Here is a 22,555-nt window from a genome sequence, read left to right on the forward strand (position 1 = left end):
CACCATTCTGTTTCTTGAGTCTATCTTCCTCTTGTGCACACATTGCAATTGCCTTTTCCATGTTCCACTTCTCTGGCTGTGAGTTATAGTTTACAACGAACGTTGCAAACTCTTTTGGCAGAGAGGCGAACACCAGGTGCACCATAAACTCTTCTTTGAGATCCAAGTCCATTGGTTTGAGCTTGGAGTTCAAAGCACACATCCCCATGATATGATCTCTTATCGTACCGGCATTGCCATAGTACCTTTTTGTGATCAACTGCTCTATGATCTGTGTAGCATAAGTCTTTGAAGAACCAGTAAACTGATTCTTTATCTTTGAAAGGTACTCAGCAGCTGAATCACACTCTCCAATTGAACCCAAAATGTTAGGATCAATTGTGTTCTTTATAACTGCCACACATTTCTTGTTGGCGTTATTCCACTTTGTCTTTTCGAGATCATAAGCCATCTTTAAGGGAGCATAGTCCCTTTGCTTTTTCTGCCACTCAGCATCAGTGTCAGATTCCCCTCTCACTGGAGCCGGTGGCTCAGTGGGCTTTGGAGTGGTGATCATCTCATCCACCTCTCCACAGACGAAAGCAAGATCAACCTTCTTGATCCATTCGCCATAGTTGTCTCCTTTTAGAGACGGGATGTGACTGATGAATCCCATCAAGTTCATCCCCGCTGAAAATTTCAAAAAATAGTGAGAACATAATAACAATAATTGCATGTAAAATTCCAACGTTGGTCAAAATAGAACATACAACTGTTTATGCAATTAAATCTATATCACCGTTGGGCAGAAATAGAAGTAAATGCACAAAAACTATGAAATTACAGTATTGTAATTAACAACGTTGGTCAGAAAATTAACAATACCATAATGCTCAAAAATAATCTTTTAACCATGCTCTTAAACTTTAATTGTCTCGTTGGTTCGAATTAAAGTATAAAAGCAACTATATAAACTTAGCAGCGGAAACATGTTGGAATTTCTATTTCCAGAAGCAAAACTATAAACTTTTATCTCTAAACAATAAACACGTTGGTGCAAAATTGAATAGAGATCAAACTATAATCAAAACCATTCAAGAAACTATTGAAATTGCTTCTGAAAAAATAGAAAAAACAATAAAACGAGACACTGTTCATGCGGCCCTGAAGCAAAACCGGCCCGCGGCCTGCTCGGCCACCTTTTCTTGGGCCCGAGGCCCGACAGCCAACGGCCGGGCCGCCGAATCGGCCCGCCGCGGCGTCCCCTCCCCCCGCCCGCATGGGCCGTCTACCAGCCCAGGAGGCGAGACGATCTCGTGGCCGTTGATCACGATCGGACGGTCGTCCGTGGTTTTCGCCAGATCAAAAACCACGTCGCCGTCGCCGTGGCCCAAACCCTAGTTCATTCTTTCCTCCCCCTTCTCTCTCCACTCTTCGCAGCGGTGACGGCCACTGGCCATGGTGGCCGGGCGGAGCGGGCGGGACGGCGCCGTCGCGGCCTGCTCGCCGGCGCGCGCGCTCACCAGAGGGTGAGCGCGCCGCCGTCGAGCCGGCCGTGGACGGAGCCACGCTTTCGAGCCCCGCACACGCGACCCCGGCGTCCCGGAGCAGTGAGCAGGCGGCTCCACTGTGCCGCGAAGTCCGGCGAGCGGCGGCGCAAGCGCGTCACACGCACCGGCGACGGCAGTGGCGCGTGGACCAGGTAGGTCCCGCGCCCTTTGATCTCTAGGGTTAGGGTTAGGGTTTGACTGTTGAGTTCGATTTGCCATCGATTCGATCTGTTCTTTCTTTGATTCTATCGATTCGAGTTCGAATGATAGGGTTTGAAACTTTTCGATCCGAGATCGAGTTGCTTTTCTTTGACTGTTGTTTCGATTCACACTCGAAACTATTTTTCCTGACCTCGATCTACACGTGTGTAGGCGACTGATACTAATGTTAGAGAACTAGGACCACACAGTGTACGGATCGAGTAGGATTTCTCTTCTTTCCTTAATCTGAGTACAACGAAAACCTAGATCTACAACAATAACACAGAGAAAAGAGAAAGAGCAGCGGGATTGAGGACCTTCGGTGCCTGCAGAAGAGCTTGGCCCGGCCATCACAGGTTCGTTGATGGAGATCCGCTCAAAGGCGGCGACGAGCAGTGCAGAGAGGTCGACGCCGGGCTGATGGTGTCGAGGACGGTGGCGGCGACGGCGGGAAGGAGTCGGCTGCAGCAGAGGAAACGCCAGTAGAGTAGAGGCGGCGGCTTCCCGTTGCTCCTGCGCACCCTCAGATCGGGCTAGGGTTTTCGGTGGGTTTGGCGGCGCACCGGTGAACCTCGTGCCGTGTGCCGCCGGCCCCCACCTTTCTTTATAGCGCAGTGCAACGGGGGCCCACCAACCATTAAGGGTTGGACGCCCCCGATCAGGGCGCGGTTTAAGGGCCTAATAGGCCGTTGGGCCTATTAGGAAGGAGATCAACCTAACAAGCATAACATGTAGACGTGCTGTTCTTGGGCCGCACGTTTGGTTGCAATCCAAGGATAAAAAGGGCTGCATTGAATCAGTATTTTTATGAAAGTTAGATGGAAATAATGGATCTCAAAGTAGAGGAAATGCGAGGAACAGTATTTTTTGGCTTACACAATAGCAAAAGTAATAGCAAAAGAATGCGTTCCACCTTCCAAAGCATCATATGAGAAATCAATGTTGGTGGAAGCACTAAGTAAGGTGCTGCCACGATGCTATTAAATAGGGCTGGAAACTGATGAACCAGGCAGACTCCATAGCATTTGCCAAAGTTATCAGGAAAGAAGTTAGGATATGAGCTAAAAGGGATGTAACAGATCAAAACTGTAGGCCTTTTTTGTGCTTGGTAAGCAAACGATGAAAACGGTAGCCCAAATCAATGTGCCTGATCTTATGCAGATTTTTACATTCTTGGCTAGCTGTTTGCTTAGCAACCTGACAAAGTGTAAGCAATCTGATTCCTGATAAGTATAAAATGGAAAATACAGGCCAGGAACCACCTAATTATGTTTGAAAGAACATAATCACTTCCATTATGTGCATCTCAGAAATCTCATAAACTTTGTAGCCTCTCTGGGAAAACATAGTATTCATATTTAGCATTAAAAGGAAAACTTGTATGCTATCAGAAGGTGATCATACATTCGATTAGGCATTAAATGGGAAATATAGTTAGCTCTAACCTTAGTAATCTTTATTGGGAGCTACTCCTTTTCTGTACTCTATTAAACTAAAACTGTAAAGACATTGCAAGAAAGTAACAGCTTGCAAAGCTGACCGTTCATGGGCAAAGATTAAGGATTGCTCTACAGGGCTCCAAAAGAAGTAACGATGTCGAGGTGTGACTAACTCCAGATGTATTAGCTCTAATTCTACTCCACATAATACGGCCCCATCATCCCCAACCTCAGTAATCAAAGATGTATATGGTAGATAGTACTGTAGGCAATCAAAAAAAGTTTGAATGATTGACAAAGTATATCGATCAAAGTATTTTAACTTGTATCAGGCAATCAAATGAAGCCAGGTCTATGACTATCACAAAATTTCTTTTGGCGGAGCTGATCAGAATCTTTCAGGTGAATGAATATCAGGCAGTAAGAAGCAACAAAACCAAACCAGGTGTGCATCTAGCACCAAATTTGGATTCGTAAAACTTAACAAGCATCTATTGGAGTCTTGGCTGAAAGAATTTGAAGCAGTAACAAGTGATGGCACCAGCTCTGATATTTCTCTTAGGTTAGGCTGTTTTGCAAATGTTAAAGTGGAGAAAAATTATTCAGGTGCAGCAAAACAAAAGAATTTCTCTTTACTAAATTTGATAAGCATAGCTATTCATCATATCACAAAGCAAAGAGAATGCTCTAGATAAGCAAACAAGAAACTGGATTATGAGGAATGCTATTTTTGTAAACATGATAGGGTGTACATACCATGGTTTTTAAAGCGGTAAGGCGAGGCGAGGCGACAGGCCACCGCTCAGCTGCCTAGGTGCTTAAGGCGCGAGGCGAGGCGACACCTTACAAACTTCCTAGCCTAGACTTTAGGACCAGTGTGCAGGTATATACATACCTTGTTGATGCCTTTTGTTGTGCCCATATTCCATCTAGTTTTTTGCCTTCTCCTTCTCCAAACAGCATCCTACACACAATAAGGAAAACCTCAACAAATGGCCACATATGTCAACAAATTATATCTGAAAAATAATTAGCCACAAGCCAACAACCAGCAACCAAGTGCATGAATAATAAACTGAACAGTAGTACAGTACAATACTTTTTTCTCGGAAAATGCAGGAGAGCTGCGTATACAGTACAATACTACATCAGTCCACAAACTCAATAGTCTTTAGTCTAACAAATTAACTAGTGATGGACAGGTTCACAAAAGTAGCAAAAGCACAAATCTGAGATCTCTTAAATCTCAGTATCCATCATCAAATTCATCAACGATGCTAGCAGCACCATTGTCTTGCCCTTCATCATTGGAACCAGCTTGAGCATCCTCACAATCTCTCACATCAGCATCATCATGTGGATCTGCTTCCTCTTCTTCATCTTCAAGGGCTTGAGTTGATGTTGAATTTCTTGCACGCCTTGGTAAATTTCGGCCTTGAAGTGGGTGTGATGCACCAACAGCTTCATCCACTTGCTGCCATGTAAGGTCTAGGTCACAATCACACCCATGGCCACCTTGAGTGGGCACATGCAATGAGTCAGCCCACTCATTGTCCCAATCAAAATTCTCAAGCACCAAAGGATCAAAGCTTTCCCCTTTTTCTGTCGCCTCATTTGGAACCTACTTTTCATCTTCCGGTTGTAGGAAACAAACACGATATCATTCAATCTCTTATGCAGCAGCCGGTTCCTTTTCTTTGTGTGGATCTACAAAATTGAAAAATAGCAAACAAAAATACAAATGAATAACTTGCATACATTAGCAGATTTTGTTTTCCTATGATTATCTTACTGAAAATGGAACTTACAAACTCAAAAGTACTCCAATTCCGCTCACAGCCCGATGATGACGCACAAAGGCTAACAATACGCCTAGCAAATCTTTGTAACTCAATGACACGGCCACCATATGAGCACCACCAGTCAACTAGAATAGCAATTGCAAGCAATAATTAAGAGTTGAGAACAAAATTTATTTGCTGAAATCAAGAGAAACATGGACAGGTAAACATAGCACTTACTAGGGTTCATTGACTCAAGGTTTTGTATAGCCATTTTATTTGAAAAGGCAGGTCCCCTAAGCTTTTCATAGTCAGTGGCTTGAGCATCAATCTTTTTTCTAGTTTCCTCATCCTCCACCATTCTTCCTAGGACATTAAGGAAGGAACCCCTTAGATCTCCAACAGCAGCATCATTATTCTTCGTTATACAATATTACTCTTTTGGTCCTGAAGGGTTATTCCTTGTTCAACAAAAATTACTACTTTGGTATCAAATAATTACTGCTATCATGTAAATTGCTATCAACTTTCAATAGATATGAATGGTCTTGCATATAAGATGATGATATTTTTTTAAAAAAAATTTAGGAGTAAATTTTATATATTGGCCACCTCGATGATCGACTTAGCCCCCGCAGGTTGAGCAACGCAGCAGTAATAAGATAGTATCGAGATAACTGAAGCATAACAAGTAGCAATTTTTTGATACATGCAACTGTAACGTTAAAATTAAAGGTCCTAAAAGCCAAACTTCTGTTTGTACATAGACCATATAAGAACTATACTCAGAGTGAGCCACACAAGATCTGTAAATATATGCTAATAATACAAACGGTTCTACAATAGAAAAGTAAGCATTCGACGCCTAAGGTTGTTAGCCCGAGTGGTGCGAAGCAACCGGCGGCACTCCACAGGTGGGGGGTTCGAACCCCCACTAGGGCGAATTTCCCCGCCTGTGGGAAAAAAACCCCTCGCTGTGCTCCTAATAGCTTGGGCTGTGTAGTCAGCCTGGCCCGGCCTGGCATCACGGTTTTCCGGCCCAGTGGGTAACGGTCCCGGCCTGGGTAACGGTTCCAGGAAATGGCACCAGACCCAAGGTCAGAAAGAGCTGGGGTTCGGGGGATTTCTCGGCCTGCGTTAGAAGGCCTCCTTCTTATAAGAATGCTCGGGGGGGGGGGCGGCTAGCCGCTCGCAGGTCGAGTTTTTTAAAGTAAGCATTCGACAAGTACAACAAACAAAATATTTAACTAAACTACTTTTTCCTATAAGTTATTGTCTTCTCAACAGCCACAATGCACCACTTCAGCTTTGTGGTATCTTGAAGCCCAGATTACATCCTGTGAGAGCATAACAAATTGGTTAGTTCAATAGTTCATCGTATCAGCAGTAGTGTATAGCTTAAAAGTAAAAAAAAATGTGACTAATGACCCACAATATTATTTCTGTCAGAGTATGACATCTAATGAACTGCTGAAGTGGACATGCTGTTGCGTGGCAACTTATCCACATGGTCACATGATTCACATGTCATGAACTACTGTAAAGTATGAAAAATACTACTTTAAATTATGAAAAATACTACTCAACATAATAAAAATACTATTCTAAATTATGGAAAGTACTACTTGAATAAGAAAAAAATACTACTACAATTGATGAAAAAAGTACTACTAAAAATGTGAAAAATACTACTTGAATATGAACAAAATACTACTCTAAAAAAATTTAATACTCTAGCATGAATATGCCTTGTAGCGTGGAAGCACAAGGTTGAAAAACCATAAAAATACAAACTTACAGTTGATGTTGCCTTCACCATCAGAACTTGTGCACCAGGGATAACCAGGTTTCTCTTTCCTCTTTGTTCTAGCCATTGCTTTTCCTCCATCGCACACCCGATACAATTTCATCTGAATCATTCATCTATTAAAGAGCAACAACAAATGTGAGCTTACCTGCATCGGTGTTGTCATGGAGCTCGAGCGGTCGAGCCCAATCGGATGTCGTAAAAGATGGTATGGAGCAGCTAGAGTTCCCATGATGATTTACCTAGGCCGCCGCATGTGCGATTCACCAAACCCGGCCAGCCGTCCAAAAGCATGCTAAAATTGATCTTGGCGGTGCCTCTATACATGAAACTAATAGGGAAAAAAATATGAATTTCTCTAACAATATGTGCGCATGCAGATTTGAAATCACAGGAGGTATGGGTGGGGGCTAATAACCTGCCAATCGCCGGTGGAGGGACGCTCCTGGTGGCTCGCGAGAAGAACATAGAGGGATTCTGGTGGTGAATGTGAAACAAAACAAAGGTTGATTGCCTCCTGCTTATATACCTTGTATTATAATTTACGGTTCCACTGAAGTTTTTACGGTTGCTACTCTAATCCATGCATTGTTACTTAGCAATTTGACGGGAGAGGAGAGTATTAAGGTGAATAAAATTAATAACAGCTAACTAATTGCCACCGATAATAGAGCGAGATGACCATAATAAATATGGCAATAATGCTTGTTTTGACTTCTGTTTTTATTGTTATGGGCAAGGTTAGTTGTAGTAAATAAATTGGATATTTACGGTTGTAGGATTTAACGCTGGCCGGCAAGTCGACGTTGCTCCGGAGGTGCGTTAAATATTATTTAGAGCGCTGGGAGTGGAATAGCAGTTATATATATATATATATATATATATATATATATATATATATATATATATATATATATATATATATATATATATATATATATATAAATGGCAAAATAGTCACTTTGGTCCTTCAGCTTTACTCCAAGGGTCAATTTGATCCCTCAACTTTCAAAAAGACCAATTTGGTACCTCAACTTTTGCTTTTAGGTCAAATTTGCCCCTATACTGATGTAATGCTCCATAATACCATGAGACTAATGCTTAAAAATCATCGTTACCCTTGGCTATTTCCTCTCCTTTACAATTTGCATGTTTAGCAGTGGTGCAACAAGTTAATCAAACATATGCATGATATTCTTATAATCACTACGGGATTCCACTCATTTGCCGTGTGCCAAAAGCACACGGCAAAAGCAGTTAAACTCACGGCAAACGATTTGCCGTGTGTTACACACGGCGAACGCCACACGGCATACGTCGGCCGGCAAAGCGACTATTTGCCGTGTATCGGTTCTCAGGCACACGGCATAGGATTTGCCGTGTGTCACGTTGGCACTCGGCAAACATTTTCAGAAAAAATAAAAAAATGTGGTCTGCCGCCACTAGCAGCACGTCCACCGCTGCCACCGTGTCCGCCGCCGCATCTGGAGGGGAGGGGCCGGATCTGCCGCAGCATCTGGAAGGAGGGGAGGAGGCCGGGACCAGATCCGCGCGGCCGTCGCTGACAAAGGGCGAGCAGTGGGAGCACCCGGCGGTGTGCGTGCCGAAGAGCACGACGAGGACGTTGACATCGAGCCCGTTGGCAGCGAAGCTGGCGGTGAGCTTGAAGAGGTTGAACGATGGCGAGGGTAGGAATTGGAGCGCGCCGCTGGAGGTGAACACGCGGTTGTCGCAGCGGCCCGCGGGCACCATGAAGTTGACGCCGCCGCTGCTGAGGACGGCGCTGGCATCGCAGGGGGGCGAAGGCGAGGATGTCCGCGCAGGAGACACTGTCGGGGCACGCCGCCTCGAGCGCCGCCTTGGCCGCGTCGGCGTCAACCACGAAGCCGCAGCTGGGATCCTTCGCTCGCCGTGGCCGTGGAGGGAGGGGAGGGCACCACCGCCGTCGCCGGGCCGGATCCGCCCGCGCCGCCGCCTACCGGGGCCGGATCCGCCGGGGCTAGATCCGCCCGCGCCGCCGCCCGCCGGTGACGGATCCGCCCTCGCCGGGGACGGATCTGCCAGCGCCGCCGCCAGCCGTGGCCGGATCCGCCCGCGCCGCCGCCCGCCATGGATGGATCGGGGCAGATCCGCCCACGCCGCCGCCCGCCGTGGAAGCGCCACCACCGCTACTGGTGGCCTCCGCCAGCCAGTGCTGGAGGCCACGCTGCCAGCCCATGTTCAAGCGGCGCTGGTGGTCGCCTGTAGCCATGAGGGAGGGAGGGAGAGATTGTGGCGGGGCTGGGGGCGCGGGGAGGCGTGGCATGAGCTGGGGGGAGAGAGAGAATGTGAGTGGAGTGCTTGACTGTGTGTGGTTGGAGAATAGATAAGTGTGGGGGTGGGGGCGCTTTGCCGTGTGCTTCTCATCCAGGCACACGGCAAAGTTTAGATTTGCCGTGTGTAATCTTTATGCCGTGTGGTTCTCGATGGGCACCCGGCGAAGATGTTATTTGCCGTGTGCCCGATTTTGGGCTCACGGCAAACATTCTTGCACACGGCAACTATGTTGTTTTCGGTAGTGTATGTGATCTAAACTAAGTTAAATATGAAAGGGCATTTCAACAAATACGAGAGACATCAAATCATCTGACAGAATAATAGATCTATTGTGACCTATTATTTATTAATTACAACTATACAATAATGTAAATTGAGTATGAGAAGGAGCTAAGGGTAAAAATAACTTTTCACATCTATCTCATGGTGTTATGGAGCATCACATCAATATAAGGACAAGTTTGGCCTAAAAATAAAAGTTGAGGGGCTAAATTGGTCTTTTTTTGAAGTTGAGGGACCAACTTGACCCTTGGAGCAAAATTGAAGTAATCAAAGTGGTTATTTTGTCTATTACTTATGAGATGCTAAGTTAAAGACAACTACTTCACTTAACTATAAGGAACTCGTATACAACAATAAAAGGCGGGCGAGGTGGGCGTTTTTTGCAGTTACCCCTTGGCTTCTCTCCGAGAGACGACCGCAACCAAGAGTGAGTCGATGCACTCTCGTGTCCGTGGGGAGGGAGGAGCCAGGAGCTGTTCCACTTCCTCCCCGGCTTCTCCGCCGGACGCAAAGGCCACGAAAAGACACTCATTTCTCCATTGCGATTAATCCCAGCTTCCTGCCCTGCCCCTTCTCCTACCCGCGCCACAGCGCCACGAGGCACTCGATCCCCATTTCCGCACCAATCCTGCGCGTTCCGTCGCATTGTCGCCTGCGTTCTCCCCGGGCTATTCCCCGGCGGTTTCTTGGATCGCCTCTCGCCGGCCGCCCCGACCAGCGGCAGGTACGAGCCAGCATTTCCCCGTCCCGCATTGCGATTTCCTTTCGGCTTCGGAGATGGGCGCTGGTCGATCGATCTGGCGGAGGATTCTGGGCCGGGAGAAGGACCGCCGTTGCGCTTGATTTTCTTGTTATCGCTTTTTTGCGCCTCGTCCTAGATCGTCGCACGCGGGCGAGAAATTTCGTGCTTTGTTTGTAACTGAAGTTGCGACTTTTGGGCGAATTCTTTATGCGACGATCCTTCATTGGCGATGTGATATTTTGGGGACACAACTACAATGTTCAGCAATGCTTTGTTTACGGTATCGCACAGATCAAGTCATGTTTCCTTATGCACATTGTCAAAGATCCTGTGGCATCGAAACATGAAAGCTCGCTCAAAACTTGTGATCCAGAATTGTGAGTGATAAAACATGCACAGGTGGATCCTGGGGGTAAAAAAGTTTTTTTTTTAGTTTCTGGAAATAGCCCAAACTTAACATTTAATTTTCCCTTTTCAAACTTTCGTTGCATGGCTGGGCTTTCCGTGATCCAAGTAGTACAACCTTGAGGCCTCAAGAATTGATCTTCTTTGCAACAATTTGCCATACTCCAGAAATGTTTATGCTCGTTCTGGCATTGTGTCGGCTTTGCAAAAAGCACTTGCTCCCTCCGTTTCATAAGCACTTACTCCCTCCGTTCCATGAAGAGTACAATTCTAAGTTTTTTCAGACATATTAGTGGTGGCATAAAACACTCTCATGCCCTCATTTGTTTGCCACAAGGGTTTAGTTTTGGCATGCGATTCAAATCTGACCACTTAATTAGCCAGATAGTTGAGATCCAATCTCTAAAATTGCACTCTTCGTAAGTTTTTTTTTCAAACGAAGGATTGCACTTTTCATGGGACGGAGGGAGTATAATTTATTTTATTTATTGTGGATGTAACAGTTAGTTCAAAGCATTTTTTTATGGAGTCAATAAAAATGAGACCAATTGAACGCAAAATCAATTTTAACGTGCATTCTTGTGGAAATATAAATTTAGGGCTTAAATCATTTGATTATTTTTTGATATTGAAATTTGCTGCAGGAATCTGCAGAAGTACTGTAGACATTATTTTGGAACAAACAACAGATATTGGTGATTACTTTTCTTGTTTGTATGTTGTAATAAATCATAATTAGTTGAATTCTTAACATATTGAAGCATTTTTTACTGATTTTGACTCAAGATCAGGTTTGTTGATTCCACCTTTTTACTGTTATTTTGCAGAAGTGTGTTCATAGAAGTAAAAGGCAAATTGCTTCTATTTTCATTGTTGGAAGTCATTATAAAACACTTTGCTGGGTCAAGTACACAGCAATGAAGGTGAGGCACTTCAATGTGCGAGGCCAACAAAAGGAATGAAGTGTTATCAGCTGTGGAAATTAGGCTTCAGTGATATGAAGGGTGTTACAGTGCCTCGCACAAGAGCAAGTCCAAGAAGACGCATATGGATATCAGTGGTTGTAATATTCATCATCATCACTGTGCTATGGGCTTATCTCTATCCGCCCCAGGATTATTCCTATCCTGTTAGGGATTGGTTCCCCTCAGAACCTACCCGGGAGCTTACCGATGCGGAGACTGCGGCACGTGTTGTCTTCAGGCAGATCCTCTCGACGCCTCCTTTCATATCAAGGAACCCGAAGATTGCCTTCATGTTCTTGACTCCAAGCCAACTTCCATTTGAAAAATTATGGGAGTTGTTCTTTAAGGTATCCTGTGGCATTCTCTCTTATGATATTTGCCAACTTTATACATGATATTAGTTTTGTTACAGACTCTGGATTTGTTTGCAGTTTATTAATTGAGGGTTCTAAGGATGACGTAAAATACAAAGATATTTCTTTCTTGATAAAATGAAGATGGTTGATGTGCAGTAATTCACCAGTAATAAACAAAAACAAAAGAACATCAGTTGTCCCTAAACTACATCTTTCATTTCATGAAAAGTGTTCTTTATTGGCTAGTTTTATTTCAGTGCATTAGATTCAATCCACAATCACAGTTATGTTACTGGATCACCCCTACTACTGAAATGACAAATGTATTTTGTTCACTCGATCTATCTGTTACTCTGTTCATGGCTACCACCATTTGAATCCAAAGATCAAGGCATACGTTTTACTCTACTTGTGTTTTCCATTCTCTTACTATTGTCTCTATCTCCAGGGTCATGAGGGGAGATACACCATATATGTCCATGCTTCACGGGAGAAGCCTGAACATGTTAGTCCAATATTTGTTGGCCGAGACATACACAGTGAGAAGGTAATGCTATGAAGGATGAAGCCATTTTAAGCTTGTAAACTTGTGTATTTATGAGATTGTAAGGTAGAAATCTGTTTTGATTTACTAAGATTTACACAATTTCTCTACTCTACTTTTCGGAAATATGCATTCTAGTATATTATCTAGTTTGTATTTTATTCCAGTGGAAATTTATCTTGACTTGGCCATTGTTCAAATCCAGCTACATATACTTGAAAAAGAACACTAACAAGTTAAAAGTAGTTGACAAATGGCAACTTAATAAAGGCAGATGAAATTATTCAAAAAAAATAAAGGCAGATGATACCTTTTCAGAATATGTACACTTTTATCATGAAGATATTATTGGTTACCACAATTCCAAAATTACAAAAGACGATTTATAACATCCATGTAAACATGAGCATTTCCTGGGCTAGGCTGGGCCAATGAAAAGTCTGGTTTCTTTCGGGCTGAAAATCACTGCCCATACCCAACCGCTATGTGCTAGGCATGATCAGGCCGGTAATTTTGGGTTGGACCAGGCTGCCTTCTACGTTTACAGTATCAGTAATGAAAAAAACTTCATGATTGGCTCAGGCTAGGCCCTGTTTTTTATAGTCCTACTGGCTTTATCCAAGCCCGTCCAATAACTCTAGCTAGCCTTCATTTTTGGGCATTTTCGGGCTGGGCTGTCGTCAGGCTTTGGGCCAAAGTGGGCAGGGGCAGGACCAAAAATGATCAGTGTACATGCATGTATGTTTGAGTTGGAAGTCGAACTAATCTAGAAGATGGCTTCTCACATTATGTGTATTTGTACACATGCAGATAACTTGATTTAATAGTTTTGGTTCGATCTAAGAAGTATATATAATAGTTAGAGTTAGAAAATGAATGTTTTCTGCACATTGACTATACACATATGCTCATTCAGAAGGCCACTGTTTTTTGCAAATGTCTTGCAGGTAGGATGGGGAATGATTACAATGGTTGATGCAGAGAGGAGGTTGTTGGCCAAAGCTCTAGAAGATATAGATAACCAGCATTTTGTATTGCTTTCAGACAGGTGATCCATATTCCAACGGACTCGAATATTGTTTTCTAGTATAGTCTTGCAGTCTGTAACCATTCCTTATCCAATGATTTCAGCTGCGTTCCTCTTCACAATTTTGATTATGTATACGACTTCCTGATGGGATCAAGACACAGTTTTCTGGACTGGTTAGATGATGTTCTGTCTCAACTAGGTTAAATTCATTCATATCCATTAATAAGCCACTGCCCAGAAAATTGCATGCAACTTTATTGCTGTTATTCATTATATACAGTTGCTATCTTTTTTTTTTCCCCGCCACTCACATTCTTATTTATATTTCTTGGTCAGTTTTAATGATCCTGGACCACATGGGGTTTATAGATACTCAAAGAATATGTTACCTGAGGTTCGAGAGTCAGAATTCAGGAAGGGTTCTCAGGTGACCTTAATATTTTTTCTTTGAAGATCACAAACTCTGGATTATTACAATTAATGATCTATAAGCGTAAAAGGCATTATCCTTCTTAATCAATAAAAAGCCTTCTTGTTTTCATATAATATACTTTATTTTTGAATTTGAGGATTTTTATTTTTCAAATGAGGTTTATTGTATACTGAAATGTGTTTACAATACTACTTTTGACATTGCAGTGGTTCTCAATGAAGCGACAACATGCAATGGTGGTGATTGCAGACAGCCTTTATTACACAAAATTCAGACTTTACTGCAGGGTAATCAAATCCAATGTGGCATGGGCTTCCCTGCATACATGTAGACTGTAGCAGCAGAAAGCATAATTTTGATGTTGATTAGTGAAGGGCTCAAGTTCTTCTATAATGTTGGTTTGTGATACTCAGGGATTGCTTTATGTCTAGCTTTCAGTTTGTTCTTTAGTCAATTGATTTCCTGTTTCTCTCAAAATCCCATCTCTTCCACTTTACACTATTGCTAATCATGTACATATCATGATTAGTTCTCATACAATATTTTCCCATCTGATGAAGATCCCTCATTTTTTATCCCTTATCCATCTGCCAAATTTGCTTGAACTAAGGAACTACTTTTGTATTGGTCCTATATTTATTTCAAGGATTGTTTTATCTCATTCTGTTATGTTGACAGCACTATTCTGCTCAAGCTCAATAATTTGTGTCTTTGGTTGTGCTTTGTGCCCTTTGCAGCCTGGAATGGAAGAAGGCCGCAACTGTTATGCAGACGAACATTATCTGCCGACGTTATTCCACGTTTGTATTCAGTACACAATGGCACCTTCTATATATTTACAAACTTCGGATCATCAATAATATCTTTTGGGTACTGACTTTGAGAGCTCTCATTTGTATGAAACAGATGATGGATCCTGCTGGGATTGCTAATTGGTCTGTCACTTATGTTGACTGGTCTGAAGGGAAATGGCATCCCAGATCCTTCCGTGCTAAGGATGTCACTTATGAACGCCTAAAGAATATGACAGTATGCTTATCTATACTTCATATCATCTTAACATGATTAAGGTGATCTCTTTTAATGTCTCTAACTTCCATTTTGCTGCAGTCGATTGATGTGAGCAACCACATCACCAGTGATGAGAAGGTGCCTTCCTCCCTTTCTATTTGAATCAATTTGCATGTAAACTGTTGCGAATTATTTCGTGTTTGCATTTATTTACTGGATTATTGTACCATTTTACTTTCTATTTTATCATATGTCTTGAAGTTATTGCACATGTCAAGCCTAGGTAGGTTTACATATATTCAGCTAGCCATTGCAATATCTTGGGAGCAAATTATGGTAAACTACTAGGTTCTGAACTTCTGAAGCACATACTCTTTTCAGTTACTGAAAATCGTAAATCAAGCATGTGCTCTACGCTTTTCAAGGATGTGAACGTTGCTTGATTTAAGAGCCTAGTTCATGCGTTATATTTTATTGCTGATTCCCAGTGGTTTTCAAAGAACTTCAGTTGACAATCTTTTGTCAGTTTCAACTTGAGCGTAGAGCAATTGTTCATCTTGGATGTCAACTAACTGTGGGGAGAAACAACGTCCTATGCTTATGTTCTTGCTGTTGACTGCAGAAAGAGATCTTGCAGAGGCCTTGCTTGTGGAATGGACTGAAGAGACCATGCTACTTGTTTGCAAGGAAATTTTATCCTGAAGCATTAGACAATCTTATGAACTTATTTTCAAACTACACAATTTTCTGAGTTCTTACAGGAAGCCTAAGCATTTTTGGAAGCATTGGTGTTTTAAATTCTTTGTAGATTTCTGGACGAGCAGATATATTTACACTAACATAGTATATATAGGTAGGAATTGGACTCCAGTTACAGAATTGTTTCACCAATAAACTGTTTTAGGTTTATTTTCTTTTTGATATATAGGTCATTAGGGTTACTCTTTTCATGCGAGTTCAGCTAATTATGTCAAAATTGTCACCTTTGCCAATCTTCCCATTAATCCTTACATAAAAGAATGCGTAAAGTGATCCACCGTTTGCGGCTGCAGGCTGAACAGCATCTGCCCATTGTCCTTCAAAAAAGAGTACTTGCTTGTACAATTATGTCAATAGTAAGGGACTGCAAGGACAACACAGTAAATGAAAGCTTTAAAATTCTTAACACAGCGATTTGTTGCTTAAATATTACAATCTAGTTCGCGCACTATTACTTTTCTAGATTGATATATGTTAATGTACAATGATCCTCATTGTTCTGTTATTTTGTTTTTTAAGAAGTTTTCTTAAAAGCAGGAGAACTACACAACCCCCCCCCCCCAGGTTACATATATGAAGGGACTGTAACACTTCCTAAAGTACAAAAGAACTCTCCTACTCTACTAAAGAGCAAAGCAGGACCAGGACTAGACTAGATCCCAAAATTAGGAGGTCGTAGGAACCAGAGCAATGAGGAAGGAAACTCCACTATCCCCAACAACAGATCTTCCCTTCAGGGCCAATCCTGAGGGGGGTGGGGTGGGGTGTAAGGGGCAACCGCCGCGAGCCCCCGGAACCAAGGCCCCCCCCTCCCATGTATACGTACACAACATGTACATGGAGTTATGCATGAAGGATAGTGTGTGATGCGATGATAGAATTTATAGCACGCGATTCCTCGATCCTATCTAGATAGAACTTCAGGGCAGCTAACCCTCCTAATACGTCTTTGTATGTCATTACTCATTTGCTTTCATCCTTTTGTATTTCTTTTCTTCTTATTTCTATTAGGTCTTCGCATGCATTTTCTTGAGCTTGAATGGTGCTAGCTTATAGATTAGTGGATTATAGTTCATTACTTGTGGATACTTGACTAGTTATGTATTGTAGTACTGCTACTATATTATCTAATACTTGTGCAAATTTTAATAATGAACACGTATATATTATTGCGAGCTTGTGCTATCAATTTTATATGCTTATTGTTGTTGTATATTTTTTTTATAAATTTTTGGTTGTGGCTGATGAATGATGAATTTATAATTGGTTCGAGGAACTGAGAGCAATCAAAGATATGATGTATATTTTTCTATAAATTTTTGGTTGTGGCTGATGAATGATGAATTTGTAATTGGTTCGAGGAACTGAGTGCACAATCAAAGATATGAAGATGTATTCTAAATATAGAAGATATTTCTCAAATCTCACTTGAAAAATGGATGATTTGTTGCAGTTTTGTCTGTTATATATATTACAAAAATGTTTATGCAACTAGACATGTCTAATGTACTCTAAAAAGGCTAGATGCTACTTTGCAGATGATCAAGTGTCTAGCATTTAAACTAATAAAAACTAATTGTAATTTTAGTATTTATATTAGGGGTCCATTTCTAGTTTTCGCTCCGACCATCAAATTCTCAGGACCGCCCCTGCTTCCCTTCTGGTCCACAGGATGTTGTTTAAATCAAGAACAGCCCCATTAAACACACCGGTTTCTGTGGTTCCACAAATTCCAAACCCCAAGATGACTAGAGAATTAAGTCGTTTTTGGACTTGACCAGACCCTGTTGCCCAAACTGTCCCACCTGTCGTCGAGCAACTCATCATCCAATCCTTTTGCAAGTGCTTGCAGTCCAAGGCCTTGCAGCACCTTGAATCACATCTGTCGGGAGAAGACGCAAGAGATCAGCAAGTGTTTTTTGAGAAGTCATTTTCATTTAGTGGTCTCAAGGACCTTGGTGACAGAATTGCAAAAGTTGTGGATCGCCCTTGTGTTGTATCATTGTCATTTTGATACAGTTGCTAAGGCTTCATCAGTTATATATATACTAGTCAATTATGCCAATGCATTGCTACGGACATAGTTGGTATAAGTATTGTGTACGCATAGTTATCTATTCGTTAATTTGTAGAGATCTACGTGATCGAGTCGTATCCACGGAGAGTTAATCCGACTCGCATATGGGATAGACGATGGCCCACCTGTCAATGACACAAGATGGACCAAACTAAAATTTTAGGTGGAAACTTTATTCACTTTGGAAATAGAAATAGATATACAAGACTGCCATTAGAATCTTTTGAATCATAGCAATCTGGTGCGTGTTAGTACCATCTATATGGTAGACAATCCTTCCTCTGCTCTGGTATATTGTTATCCATGCTTTAACTAGATACATACCAAGAAAAAAAGTTATATTTTTAACTGACCGTTATTGTAACACCTCGGACTCCAACGCCGCACAGCCCAACCCTTTCAAGGGGCGAGCCCGCTTACACCATTATTGTAACACCTCGGACTCCAACGCCGCACAGCCCAGCCCTTTCGAGGGGCGAGCCCGCATACACATAGCACCTTTCTCTTTCGTTCCTGTTTCACGTAAAAGGGTTAACCAGAAGGTGCTATGGCTGGAAGCCAAACACTAACCCGACGTCCTCGTCGGTCCAACTCACCCACACTGGGCAAATGTCTATGTCATGCCGTGTGTCCCTAATCGGACACACACGCGCCATATGCCTGCACACTGACCCGTACGCAGGGCAAATGTCTATGTCATGCCGTGTGTCCCTAATCAGACACACACGCACCATATGCCTGCACACTGACCCGTACGCAGCCCAGCCCTTCCGAGGGGCGGGCACACGTACACATGACACTTTGCTTACACTTTTAGTCTCGATTCGAGTAAAAGAGTTAACCCGAATATGCTGACTGAAAGCCAAATACTTATAAGTTGGCTCCACCTTTGTTCAACTAGCAATATGATAGTAAACATGTGCACACAGCACTCATAGACCACTACTGGACCATATCCAAATTAGACCGAATGTCACAATTATTTTTAGTGTCTTCACTATAAGGAATAAGCTATTTACGTATCAAGGTTCGTCCACTTAACCTCCTCATCGATAAAACTATTCTACCCCCTCAACTTTTGAATATTGTCTAAATAACCCCATTGGGTAGTTTAGGAGGCGGTTTTTGCCTATGTGGCATTACATGTCTACAGTGGAAAGAATATATTTTGAAATCTACTTTACCCCTGACCTATTAAGAATGTCAAATAGTTAAATAACTTATACATTTAACTTCACTCAAAGCAAAAGGACTGATATATTTGCTAGTATTTATAAAAAATTGTAAGCCTTGCAAAATGCAATCAATTTTGCTATGAAGGAAAAAAATTGATGATTGCACTTCAAAAGAACTCGATGATTGTCCCTTAGCAAATTCCATGACTAAGCGATGTCCTTCAGTAAATTTCCTTCTTTGTTATGAGCTTACAACGGAATTTTAATTTTTATATAAGGTTAGTATGCAAAATTTTATAAATACGGCCATGTTTAGTTCCCAAAAATTTTGCTACAGTACCTATCAGATCGAATCTTCGGACATATGCATGGAGCATTAAATGCAGTTAAAAATATTTAATTACACAGTTTAACTATAAACAACGAGACAAATCTTTTAAGCCTAATTAGTCCATAATTTGATATTAATTGCCAAATAACAACGAAAGTTCTTAAACTTTTCGCGAACTAAACAAGACCTAAATACAGAAAAAATAGCTAGCGAAGAAGGAACGTCAGCAGTAACCACTCACTACTAAAATAATCTTTTCAGAGACGGTTGAAAAGGGTTTTCAGAGGTGGGCAAACACAACAGACTCTGAGCAAACGTTACAGTAAATGAACTATTTTCAGAGGTGGTTGTCTGCCCGCATTAGTTAATAGAATAGAAAAAAAAATAGAAAAGCCTGTCAAGCCCATCATGGGCCCGCCGACTCCATCGGCCACCGCCGCCTATGCCGCCCGCAACCGCTATCGGCGGAGAATGCCATCCGCGAATGTCGCCGCCCACCGCCGCCTCCGCCGCCCGCAGCCGGTCTATTAACCGAGGGTTTATAAGAGGACTGCCTCTGAAAATAGGAGTATTAACTAAGACGATCATTTTAATGGTGACCACATCTGTTAATCGATATTGCGAGGTGGTTTTTTTAATCGTATTGGTTAATAAGAATTGACCACTCCAATTAATACTAGTAATTAATAGAGCCTCTATTAATTATAGAGGCAGCTATTTTTTATGGCAACGTATGCTATGTAAACCATATTCGTATGCAAACTATGGAAACTCCAATCTGGACCACCGGATCAAGATCCAAGGGGGCATGAGGAGGGGGGTAATTTTATAATTAACTGCCTGCTCATGGATTAGGTAATCACACTTTTGCAAATCCCCCCTTCCACTCCTCCTGCGCCTCCCCTTGGATTTTGATCCGGTGATCCAAATTGAAGTTTTCATAGTTTGTATACGAAGATGGTTTGCATAGCATACATTGCCATTTTTTATATACACGCCTCACGTGCTTAAAAAATATCGGAATAAATCAATTTTTTATGTAGCGGTGACTTATTGCGTCCGGGAGTCTCATCGACTTCATCTCTATTCCACACCGGCCACCGCCGCCGGTTTCAGCGTCTCCACCGCCGCCGCCAGTGCCCCAGTGCCACCGATCGCCGTCCCCGCTTACAGGTTCGCGTCCACCATCCCGTCCTCTCCTCCTCTGCCTCCTCCCTCGTCTAAGATTCGATCTGATGAGTCCACGAAACCCTAGTGCAGGGAGGATGTCGTCGGAGTCAAAGAACGCGGCGTCGATCACTGAGGCGGATATTGGCACCTACGCGTTTGAGATCGACGACTACAGCTCCAAGATCAGAAACATCGGCGTCGGCGGGTTCGTCCGGTCGGACACCTTCACTGTCGGCGGCCTCGACTGGGCCATCCGCTTCTACCCCAACGGCATCCACGAGGGCTCCAAGCAGTTCGTCATCACCACGCTGGAGCTGATGAGCAGCAACGCCGAGGCGCGCGCGCTATGTCCTCAGACTCGTTAATCATGCTCCCCAATTTATGCAGATGATGTTTCCCATCCAGATGCGGGGAAGCAGGACAGCACTAGAAGGCGTACCGGAGTCTGAAGGACTAAATGGATTGTTCAAGTCTTGCGATGCCACCCGGTACGGCCTGCAAAAACCTGCGGGCGTGCCGAGGGCTCTGCTAGAGGTCTGGAGGAATCTGGGCTGGTACCTCGTCAACGATCGCCTAAGGATTCAGTGCGAACTTACTGTCATCAGAGAATCACTTCTGTTTGAAAACATAGGAGAACCTGAAATTGAAGTGCCGCCGTGCGACATGATGGAGCACTTTGGCAACCTGTTGAAAGAAAAGAAGGGAGTGGATGTCACATTCCGTGTTGGAGGGAAAGATTTTGAGGCGCACAAAATCGTGCTTGCGGCGCGATCACCTGTCTTCATGGCAGAGTTCTTTGGACAGATGAGGGAGTCAGGAACATGCTGTGTGACCGTGGAAGACATGCAACCTGAGGTGTTCGGTGCTCTGCTGCATTTCATATATAATGATCCGCTGCCTGACATGGGTGATCTCGAGGGGAATGATTACCGTGAAATGATGTCGCATTTACTTGTGGCTGCTGATAGATATGCCTTGGACAGGATGAAGTTAGTTTGTCAGAGCATCATTTGCAAGAGCCTTGATGTGGAGACCGTGGCAACTACATTGGCTTTGGCTGATCAGCACAACTGTGACAAGCTTAGAGCAGCCTGCATCGAGTTTATTGCTTCCTCGAAAAACATGGATGCTGTGGCGGTAACCCAAGGTTATGCGGATCTCAAACGGATGTGCCCTTTTGTGTTCATCGATTTATTTGAGAGAAAAAGTAAGCTCGCAAAACATAGATGAGTAGCTCATTGTAAACTGAAGTTGAGTAGTTAATTGAACTGGTGATTAGGTTATATGAATGGCTTAGTTTGTTACTTGGTGTTAAATGGATAGCGGGTTTTGTTCAGCAGCTCCATAATGTCGAACTATGGATTGTTTTTTCTCGAATACGCGGGCAGCGTATCATTGTATTAAGACGAAGAAGATATTAGTACAGTGTTCGGTTACAACCCAGATGAAACGGACTCCAGATGGACACAAGCCGGCAAGCCGACTGAACACAACCCGAAAGAAAAACTCCAACATGAACTACTCACATTCCGCACAATTTAAAGGAACTATGGATTGTCAGTTTAGTTCTTAGCAAGATTTATAAAATCAGATCCTTATGTGTTCCTTTTGTCAAATTATTGGATGCACTAATAGTAATAGTGATATGTGGAGCTGTCTTGGCCTCGTCTATGTAATTAAAAAGGTGGAGCCAAGAAAATCATGTCGTTGGTGGAATATAGCAGCATGCATAACAATGACTTTTATGCTATCATAAGGCAAGTGTTATTGCATTTGCTACGGTGAAAATAAAAAGTATAGTAATATTTCAATGTTTAATGTTAAGATAAAATAACTATGTTTCCATCAAAATATTATAGAAACATTAGAAATCTAGAACATGATTATTCAGATGCTGTATTATGAGAGAGCACATCTGCATACTAAATTGCTTGTTTCTTCAGGATTCAAGTCTGTTAAAAAAATCACAAAAAATAGACACGATGTTATGAAGAATGAATATTTCACATTTGTATCTACAATCATTTGTAATTTAACCATGGAATAAATATTTGAGATGATAAATTTTTTGTTGACTGCACGTACAGACTAGGTGTTGTCTGTTGTTTAATGAAAGATTTTGTCACGGACAATTTAATCTTTACCATGGAAAGTCAATTAAAGGCCACACCACGTTCCAATCTTGTACATTTGAAAAATATT

General features: G+C 42.5%; 4 protein-coding genes across 4 annotated transcripts; 2 read left to right on the forward strand and 2 right to left on the reverse strand.

Annotated features, from left to right (window-relative positions):
• Positions 1-4,303: 4,303 nt before the first annotated feature.
• Positions 4,304-5,363, reverse strand: LOC120679141. The gene is made up of 3 exons (XM_039960660.1): positions 5,191-5,363; positions 4,978-5,096; positions 4,304-4,876 (listed from the first exon to the last, which is right to left on the reverse strand). The coding sequence occupies exons 1-3, from the start codon at positions 5,309-5,311 to the stop codon at positions 4,658-4,660; spliced, it is 459 nt and encodes a 152-aa protein (XP_039816594.1). The 5' UTR covers positions 5,312-5,363; the 3' UTR covers positions 4,304-4,657.
• Positions 5,364-6,230: 867 nt separating this feature from the next.
• LOC120677929 (peroxidase 2-like) lies at positions 6,231-8,509 on the reverse strand. Its single transcript, XM_039959112.1, has 2 exons — positions 8,210-8,509; positions 6,231-6,287 (listed from the first exon to the last, which is right to left on the reverse strand). Exons 1-2 carry the CDS (start codon positions 8,507-8,509, stop codon positions 6,231-6,233), a joined length of 357 nt encoding a protein of 118 aa, XP_039815046.1.
• Positions 8,510-11,331: 2,822 nt separating this feature from the next.
• Positions 11,332-15,789, forward strand: LOC120679142 (glycosyltransferase BC10-like). The gene is made up of 10 exons (XM_039960661.1): positions 11,332-11,814; positions 12,272-12,370; positions 13,315-13,415; positions 13,499-13,570; positions 13,734-13,824; positions 14,037-14,117; positions 14,568-14,630; positions 14,737-14,859; positions 14,941-14,979; positions 15,464-15,789. The coding sequence occupies exons 1-10, from the start codon at positions 11,461-11,463 to the stop codon at positions 15,590-15,592; spliced, it is 1,152 nt and encodes a 383-aa protein (XP_039816595.1). The 5' UTR covers positions 11,332-11,460; the 3' UTR covers positions 15,593-15,789.
• A 4,659-nt stretch (positions 15,790-20,448) lies between these two features.
• Positions 20,449-21,654, forward strand: LOC120677930 (BTB/POZ and MATH domain-containing protein 2-like). The gene is made up of 2 exons (XM_039959113.1): positions 20,449-20,688; positions 20,741-21,654. Exons 1-2 carry the CDS (start codon positions 20,449-20,451, stop codon positions 21,581-21,583), a joined length of 1,083 nt encoding a protein of 360 aa, XP_039815047.1. The 3' UTR covers positions 21,584-21,654.
• The last annotated feature ends 901 nt before the right edge of the window (positions 21,655-22,555 follow it).

Source organism: Panicum virgatum, chromosome 6N (assembly GCF_016808335.1).
Source record: "Panicum virgatum strain AP13 chromosome 6N, P.virgatum_v5, whole genome shotgun sequence".
Classification (NCBI taxonomy): Eukaryota; Viridiplantae; Streptophyta; class Magnoliopsida; order Poales; family Poaceae; genus Panicum; species Panicum virgatum.